We start from the raw sequence: 10,095 nt of genomic DNA on the forward strand, positions 1-10,095 counted from the left end.
ACCTACTGCCAGCTACTACACTAATTGTCATTCATTCCCTTTCTTTCAGTCTGCCAAAGCTTTTTCTATCACCTCCTAAATGTCCGTCATTAATTTGGAAAGAACTACTTTAATCTTTTAAACTTTCAGGGTCTAGAAAATGATAAAGATTCCTTCTCGAATGTTACAAAAAGGCTACTGCTACATTTGCCATCTCCTAACTATCAATGAATTACCTTTTCTAATTCTCCAGGACCGTGAAATTTGAACAATCCAAGCTGAAAATTAATATGATGGGAAAAGAAGAGTAGACTGGATTTGCACGTGTATTGTAGAGCATTCACTGCAGAGTGTTGGGAGACAACTGAGAAGAATCCCAATGCTTAGTTACAGATGTATCCCTTCGGATTCCATTAGTAGACCAGACTTGTGGGTAACCCTACCAAAGTGTCTAGGGTACTATAATGTTGCCTGAATCAGGTATCAGATTACTCAGTCTGCCACAATCGCTTGGTTTGATTCCAACCTTCCACTTACGGATCTCTTAATACAGAACCATTTGAGTCCAAAGAGACTTTGCTTAACAGTGTAGATATGTCTCCCCTGGTGTTAATGCCTTCCCCAAATTTAAGTCTTGCACAGATATTTGCCTGCAAATCAAAATGTGAAGCCACTCTGCAATTCTTAACAAATCATTCACCAACTCATGCAGGCCACCAGTTTTTCAAACCTCATTTGTCTTGCAGTTACTTCGTAAAAGCAGAATTTCAAGAAGTCGGGCAGCACACTAAAATGGGTTTTAGCAAATAATTATTATAGAAAATCAGAGTTAATTTTACCAAGGAATCATTACCCTAGTACCCAGCAGATTTTCATCAATTAAGGTACTTACCCCTTGAACAGTCATTTACCATTGGATACAATGACTCAACAGTAGACTTGGGTAATGGGAGGGTGACATCACATTGCATTTTTCCATTATTAGCTGCAGCAAGAGTGGCTGGATCAACATCAATGTTCCACAGGCATTGGCATTGCTTTACTGGACAAGAAGGAATGTTAGCTGAATTGAATGTAATCAGGCATCAGATTAGTAATTACATTCAAAATTCTTCATATTCTGAACTACCTTTGCAACAGCCTGGAGATGTTGGCACACTTTCTTGCTTCCTTAAGAACTGAATCACAGAAATATTGCTGTGCAGAAGAGGCCTTTTGATCATCATGTCTACTTTCCAAATGAGCATTTCACTTGATGCCAGTGTTCTGCTTCTTCTTGTAATCCTACACATCGTTGCTTTTCACAAACAGTCTTAAGCACCTTCTGAATGCCTCAACTGAACTTGCCTCTATCACACTCTAAGGTAATGCATTTTAGCCCATAACTATTTGCTGCATGAAAACAATTTTCCTCAATGCTTTTACCTATTACTTTAGATCTGTTCCCACTTGTTCTTTGAGTGGGAGCAGTTTCTCCTTAACTACTCTGTCCAGACTTTTCATTATTCTGAATACCCATTTCAGATCTCCTCCTAGCCTTCTCTTCCAAGAAAAATCAGTTCCCAATTTCTCCAATCTATCTTCATAAACTGAAATTCCAATCTCTGGAGCTATTCTTGTAAACGTCTTCTGCACTATCTCCAATGTTTTCGCTTCCTTCTTGGATTAGAATAGTGAGGTTGAACACAGGACATTCCTCCTGTGTCAACAATCAGGATTTCAGCTAGATGCAAAGCTGACAGCATCAAATTTCCATCAAATCAGAAAACCTTGAACATGATTTTTAAGTTGTTACATGTCTGGACAGTTTCTTTGAAGGCAAATAGCAGTTGCATACTGTCAGAGATTAGAAATTATGCAGTGGTAAGATCTGTTTTATATTTTTGTTTACTCTACAAGCTATAGGATTTGGGGACTTTTTCTCCCTGAGAGACTGGTAGAAACAATTCTTCACATGGAAGCAGTAATTAGACTTGCTCATCTTTCATTTTTAAAAGGACTAAAATTTTCTTCAATAATTGCAGCATTATTATTTTAATCCTCTGTTGGCCTGTATACAAGCCCAGAATTTCTTTAGAGCTGTTCCCACTTGACATTGCATCTTTACTGAAAGTGCAATGGAAGCTCCTTCTTCTGGTGTTGATGGAGTTCCCACCACATTTTTGGTAAAGTTGGGGCAACAGAGCTGGAGAAACTCCAAGGAAATTCCCTGTGATATGGATTAATTTCTTTTTCCTTTGGATACAGTGTACCATTTCTAAAATGAAAGCTGCATATCAATGCGATTCAGAATTTCTGCTATGAAAAGAAATCTGCGTAATTTCCAAAGTGCATCACATACTTGCTACACTTGAAACCCGGTAAAACAAGTGTGAAGTGATTGTTGCATAAAACTGTAAATTTATGTGACATATTTGCTTAGTCCAAAGGTAGCAAGGTGATATGACCGTACAAAAGGGATGTAGAATTGTAATTTTCATGGAGATTCCTGGGATGGCAATACAAACATATGACTGCAGATGACCGGTACCTTGCAGTGCTTCCGAATTAACTCTTATTTTTGCAGATTGTAGAGCAAGAGAACAATCTAATGCACTTTCACAGCAATTCCGTAGTAAGCGTTCATCAGAGTTCAGTTATCCAGAGGATAAGCATGCAAGAGATTCTACAGACACATCTGATATACAACAAGGAAGGTAAGTCGCTTTTGGTGGAAATACTGAAAGATGGTATTTGAAGGGAGACAATCAAATTAACATCAAGTACCAGTTGCTGGTCAGATCCCACAACATAGTTTTGAACCAAATATAATGTTGTTGTCAGCATATATTCACTTGAAAGATCACCATATCCCATTTGCAGCTGCACTAGTGGCAAATTTTGTGTCTTATACATTGTCATTTTGTAGCATACTCACTTCAATGTGATGACTTCATTTCTGTGATGAACTACAACAGAACATTTTTAGTTTGCAACATTAAATTATCATAATGCTGAAAACCCTTATTGGTACATGGTATTGGAGTGAGACATAAACTGTATCTAAGACAAATAGATACCATATGCAAGATGATTAGGAATTCATGGTAAATGCCAGTATGGAATAAGAAATTGGCTGAAGGTTATAAAACAATAACTACTCAGGGAAGTCTTTATCCTCTGTTTTTGGGAAATACTGAGCAAAGTCCCATTAGGCTTTAATGGAGAGAGTCTACTATTGTTTCTAATTTGCATTTACAGATACCTAAAGCAAACATATCAAATTTGCAAATGATACCAGACTGAGAAGGACAATCGGTTTCAAGAAGTCCTCTTATAAATAACAGCGAATGGGATAATCTATATAAATGGGCAGGACAATGAGAGATGACATTTAATGCAAACAAGTATAAGATACTCCACATGAAAAGAAATTGATGCACACACAGGCTGGAATCTTGTGCCCTCCTGGTGGCAAGTTTGTTGTTGGGGGGGGAGGATTTTATTTGGGTGGGAGGGGCATTTAATTGGGTGGGAGGATAGTAGCTGGCAACCCCACAATCTATCTGCCTTCACTGAAATTGAGTCTGTAGCCTCTGGATGACTTTCCTTCCCCAATATCAATTGAAGCCCGTAAGTGTGCAATGAATGCCAACTTAAGGGTCACACCTTACTGCCACTGACAGTGATCCAGCAACTGGCTCCCTGTTGGTACTACTAACTACACACGGTAGACAGGAATTCCACTCCCAGGGTCCTTGATCCCAAGGAAAAGTCTGCTACTGGCATGTCAAGTGCCCAAGTGGCAAAAAGTGCAGTAACCTCACTTGTAAATCAGCAACACAAGGGGGTCTCACTGGCTGTCCATCCAGTATCTTAGAATGAAATTGAAAGATGCCAAGGAATTGAGGGATGTGATAGTTGGCTTTGGCAAGATCATGTTGAGGGATGTCATATGATTTAAAATAAGGCTGAATTTGGACGCTCCAAACAATTGATCATTTCCGTTCAGATCATTGGACATTGTAGGACTGCTGGTACCTATAGATATAAAATTCTTCTGGAGTATTCAGAATCTCCTTCTGAAATGAAGAAATAGGTGAGGAAAAATAACTGATCGACAGTTGTAAGGGACAAAAAAGTTTTTTTTGTTAGTTTGAAAAAAGTCCATGAAAAGGCTATTTCTTTTTAAAAAAGAATTATTTAATTTGGAGTTTTTCAGGGGAATTTTTTAATTTATTGATTATCTGACAACATACCTTTCAAAAAGCTAGACAGCATTTTGAAAATTTACTGACTATAGTGTACCCACTTCATCTATTACTGATAATAATTGGTTCTTTGTATGTTAAAAGATTGACTTTTTTTTATGAATACCAGGTACAAGCAAGGCTTCAGTAAATTTTTGAATTCAACAGTTTTTCCCAGTAATGACAAGACTCCTCTGGATTTCAATGGCTTCGTGGCAGATGTGCAAAAGACTATCACTTCCCTTCGGAGCCAGGTTTGAAAAATAATCTAAATGGCATTTATAAAAGGAAAAGAGAAATTTTCTAGCAAACTACTTGTTTACCTTAAATTCAGACAAAAAAGTGGTCTGATAATTAACATTTGCAACATTTACTGGTTAAGAAATTAACAGTGTGTTCTGGATGTAAAACTACAACATAATTTCTAATTGCAGAGACTAAGAAGTTAAATATAATGTTAGCAAATGAACCTAAAAGGAAACAGGGACATACATCTTAAAAATGGACTTTTTATTGTGAGAGGATATTGCAGAAGTCAAGCTTCTACTTTAGGGTTTCCCAAAGTTGGGTTGGGACCCAAAATGAATGAATTGTGAGTTCTGGAGAGCAATCGCTGCCATGAAATATTCAATTACTCATGGCAGAAGTAGGCCATGTAGACAGAATTTAGAATTTATAACTGATGTGCTCTCTTTCTCACAAGCCCTCTAGTTGTTGTTACCCCCACCAACTATAACGGTTCTCAGGCAATTTTCCAGCCTCAAAATAAGGTTGCAGTGAGAAAATTTTTTGTAAGTATTGTTCTACTAACTGCTGTTCTGACAGCAGTTTCATGACCATGAAGGAATTATCTGCCCTGGACAGATAAACAGCGCAGTTCCCCATGAAAGCACTGAAGTGTTTTGTAATATAATGCAGGAGGACCTTCAGTTGGATCCCAGAACTCTATGGAGCTTCTGATGCAGTGAAGTTAGCAGCTGTCTTAAATATTTGCTTTGAGGTTATTCCAACTTGGTTGGGCTGAACAGCCTGTTTCTATGTTGTGATTTCTGAATTATTTCCACATAGCCACAGGAGACACTGCAAAAATCTCTATTGCATCATTGTTTGAAACAGGTGACTAATGCATTGTCTGCCAAAGCAAGAATGAATCATTTCTACATGAGCAATGGGACAGAGCTTTACGTTATTTATGAATGGTAGGATTTCCAAACGTTGTGGGTGTTATTCATGGCTTCATAAATTTTCCATACCTCCAGTAATCTTGAACAGCATGGTCTTATATTCCCTCCATATTCAGCTTCAAGTCATCATTCTTCATGCTTCATCTCCAATCTATACAACATATGCTTGCATGTTAAGGAATTTATACAATAAATGGTGAGACTAATGAATAAAATGAGTAGAAAAAGCAGGAACAGAAAATCAAATCAACTGGCTCTCATACCCTAGATATGACTATAGGTTGCAGTTCTTGAATTAGCAGCACACTTCCTTCATGTAGACTCAATGCCTCTAGTCTATATCTATAAGCAAGGGGCTGGTTAGCTCAGTTAGCTGGATGGCTAGTTTGCGATAGTGAAACACCAACAAGTGTGGGGTCAATTCCTGCACTGTTACAATGAAAGACTCTCTTTTTCAACCTTTTCCCTCATCTGAGGTGTGGTGACCCTCAAGTTAAACTACCACCAGTCATCTGTCTGTAATGAGAGAATAGTCCTATCGTCTGATAAGACGATGGTGACTTTACCTTTTATCGTTAAAGACAAGCAGGGCACATGTACATATGAACTGAAGGTTTCAAGCCTCCCACAGCCTCTCCTCCTGCTCTTAAACTCTAAGCCTTGGCTGTTAAGAGCAAATATGCCTCTTAACCACTTTATCTACCTACTCCTGCTACCATAAGGAACCAGTGTGCATGCATACCAAAATCCTTCTAATCCTCTGTTCTTAGAGGCCCATCATTCATCATGTATTCCCTTGTTTGTCCTGTCAAAGTGCATCACTTCACACTTATCTAGATTGAATTCCATTTGCCACTGATCAGGACACCTGACCAGCCCTAAATCCTCCCATAACTGTCTTAACTGTTTACCATCCCACTAATTTTCATATCATCCACAAACTTGCTCATCAACCCTCGTACATTCAAGTCTAAATAATTTATATATACCATAAACTGCAAGGGCACCAACACTGATCCCTGGAGAACTCCACTGGACACAGGCTTCCAGGCACAAGACCCACAACCACCTCTTAAAGCCACTCATCATCCTGACTTGGAAATATATTGCTGTTCCTTCAGTGTCTCTGTGTCAAAATGGAATTACCTCCCTAATGGCATTGTCGGTTTACCTACAGCACGTAGAATGCAGCAAATCAAAAATAGAACTCACCACCATCTTCTCAAGGGTAACTAGGAACAAGCAATGAATGCTAGACCAACCAGCGAGTGAATAAATAAAATTGTGTCCTCCTTCATTTCTTAAAAAATGTCCTCTTTCCATTTAAACTTTAAACATCCCTATATTATTATACTAAAGGCATTGAACCACTCTTTTCTTATACATAGTCATAGAGCTCTACAGCACAGAAACAGCTCCTTCAATCCAACTCATCCATGACAACCAGATATCCTAAATTAATCTAGTCCCATTTGCCAGCATTTGGCCCACAACCATCTGAACCCTTCCTGTTCATACACCCATCCAGATGCCTTTTAAATGTTGTTATTGTACCAGCCTCCATCATCCCCTTTGGCAGCTCATTCCAGACATACACCACCCTCTGCATGAAAAGGTGTCTTTTAAATCTTTCCCCTCTCACCTTAAGCCTATGCCCTCTGGTTTTGGACTCCCCAATCCTGGAGAAAAGACCTTGGCTATTCACCCTACCCATGCCCCTCGTGATTTTAAAATCCTCCACAACGTCATCCCTCAGTCTCCGACGCTCCAGGGAAAATAGCCCCAGCCAATTCAGCTTCTCCCTATAGCTCCAACCCTCCACCCCAGCAACATCCTTGTAAGTCGTTTCTGAACCCTTTCAAGTTTCACAACATCCTTCCTATAGAGGGTGAACAGAATTGAATGCAATATTCTAAAAGTAGCCTAACAAATATCCTGTACAGCCACAACATGACCTCCCAACTCCTATGATCAATAAAAGCAAGCTTACCAATCACTGCCTTCACTATCCTATCTACCTGCGACTCCACATTCAAGGAACTACGAACTTGCACTTCAAGGTCTCTTTGTTCAGCAACACTCCCTAGGACCTTACCATTAAGTGTATAAGTCCTGTATAAGTCCTCTTTCCAAAATACAGCACCGCATTTATCTAAATTATATTCTATCTGTGCTCCTCTGCCCAGTGGCCCATCTGATTAAGATCCCATTATACTCTGCGGTAACCTTCTTCGCTGTCCACTACATCTCCAATTTTGGTGTCATCTGCAAACTTACTAATGATGCCTCCTATGTTCACATCTGAATCATTTATATAAAAGCAATGGACCCAGCACCGATCCTTATGGCACACAGCTGGTCACAGGTTTCCAGCCTGAAAAATGGTGGGTTAGTCCAAAATTTATTATTTTTTTCAGAGTAAAGTTTCCTTTCTTCATAATAAATTGCTTTAATAAGAAAATGTAACAATTATTACAACTATCTGAAGATTTTTATGCAACATTAACATTATTGGTAAAAGTTTTTGCATTAGGATTTCTAACCATTGGTGTCAAAATAACACCTTTAAAAGTGAAGGACCACTGGAACTGGTCCATCCAATACCTAACACTCCTAATTGTTAACTCTGCCATCTACCCTGCCTGATATTTTAGTCTCAAAATTCATTATTGTTCCCTGTAGGATACTAATTTTAAATCTCACTGGGTTACCATTATGGCTGGTTCCACAAGTTAGCCTAACTTTTAAATAAGAGTTAACTGAAGCACTTTTAAGCCCAAAGAGATTTCAGTCATTGCCCATCATCTTCTGTCTAAGCTGTATTCAGCTTTTTACCACATTTTCATTGCTGATTTCTATTTCTTGAATGGAAAACAACAATCATTCATTTTGCTCATTTGTGCTTGCTTCATGTCTAAACACCTCCTCCATAGTCTGACATCCCTTTCACTGCATTTAAATTTAAGCATTACACAAAATATGACCTGACTGTTGCATTGTACAGCTTTACATGTAATCTTGGTAAACTAGTGTTAACTCTCTTTTGGCTGTATATTCCTGTATTTTATTAGCTTTTTGATTGCCCCACCACATTGTCTAGACAGAATGTGCCAGAAGTCATAAAATATGCTGATCCATCTGTAGTGTAATAAAACAAATCATTTCGGTCCAACTAATTAGCCAGTACAATCATAGCAAAAATGATTTCCTATACCATAAAACTAAAAAAGTCTGTTCATAATAACTTTTTTTTTTACCTTCCTCATTGTATTCTAACCAGCCATTTTTATTAAAATAATGTTTACACTAAAAACACACAAGTCTGTTTCTTCACCGCTACTGTAATGTTTTGGTTTAGTGGACTCTTGTGATGGCTAAACTTCAACGCAATGAAAAACTCATGCTGTTGTAATTAGCATAATCTAGACAACTTTGACCATTGTTAAATGTTAAAAAGGTTTTTTTTTAATGATCTATGTTATTTATGTCTGTTTTAAATGAAACCCCAGTCAAAATCCTTAACACTCTTATCCCTCTGAGTTTGTGTTTTCAGGGCATTAATATATACAATGCTGTTTCTGAAAATTCTCAAAGTCCTTTACATCCACAACAGTTTACTCTGAAGGAAAGCACTTTGATATAACCAAATACAGGATAATCTGATGAAATCCAATGGGATAAATAACACGTTAATCTAGATATAAACATACAAACAAGGAGCAAGAGTAAACTAATCAGTTCTTTGACCTGCTCCACCATTCATTAAGATCACAGAATATCTGATATGAATCTCAACTCTACATTCCTGCATATCCCTGATAATCTTTCATCCCCTTGGTAATCAAGCATCTATCTAAATCTGACTTAAAACTAAAGGCTCTGTAACGTCAACACATTCCAAAGACTGTCAACCTTTAAGAGAAGATGTTTTTCCTCATTCCCTATCTTAAATAGGCAACCTTTATTTTTAAATTATAACCCCTAGTTCAAGATTCTCCCACAAGAGGAGACATCCTTTCCACATCCACCGGTCAAGTACCTAAGGATTTATGCATTTCAGTGAAGTCACCTGTGACTCTTCTAAAGTCTGGAGAATTAAGGCCAAGTCTGTCTAACCTTCCTTCATAAGGCAAGCAACATTCCAGGTGCTGGTCCAATAACAAAAACACAAAATGCTGGTAAAGCTCAGCAGTTCTGGTAAACCTTTTGTGCATTGCTTCCAATGCATTAACATCCTCTGTATGTCTAGTAACCATTACTGTACACTGTACTCACTTTTTAATTGGCGTTTTCTTAAATTCCTCCCTTCCTTTCAATTCCCAATGTACGGCTACTTCTGGTGTGTTAACTGTACACAGCAATTTGTCTACCATCTCTTTATCCTACATTATTAATTCTCCAGCCTCCCTTGTTATAGGGCAAACGCCTACTTTGTTAACTCTTCTTTTTTGAATATCTGAAGAAGCTGTTTTGATATGGTTGACTTCCTTTTTTCTTGTACCCCAATTATTTTACTTCCTTAATCATTTAGTAATTCTTTGCTTTTTAAAATTCTGTCCAGTCTTCTAACCTGCCACCTATCTTTGCACAATTCTATGTCTTTTCTTTGAGTTTGATAATATCTTTGACATTTTTAATTAACCACAGATGGTAGGTTCATCCATTAGAATTTTTATTTATTGGAATGTATGTATTCTGCATTT

The 10,095-nt window shown here is 37.9% G+C and overlaps 1 protein-coding gene across 1 annotated transcript in view; it reads left to right on the top strand.

Moving 5' to 3' along the window:
* LOC109919505 (peroxidasin homolog) overlaps positions 1–10,095 on the top strand; it is a 509,465-nt gene that overhangs the window by 481,210 nt on the left and 18,160 nt on the right. The window contains exons 19-20 of the mRNA XM_048596123.1: positions 2,546–2,675; positions 4,339–4,462. Of these exons, the coding sequence (XP_048452080.1) occupies positions 2,546–2,675; positions 4,339–4,462 (254 nt within the window). The remainder of the gene's footprint in view (positions 1–2,545; positions 2,676–4,338; positions 4,463–10,095) is intronic.

This window comes from Rhincodon typus, chromosome 4 (assembly GCF_021869965.1).
Source record: "Rhincodon typus isolate 14 chromosome 4, sRhiTyp1.1, whole genome shotgun sequence".
NCBI lineage: Eukaryota > Metazoa > Chordata > Chondrichthyes > Orectolobiformes > Rhincodontidae > Rhincodon > Rhincodon typus.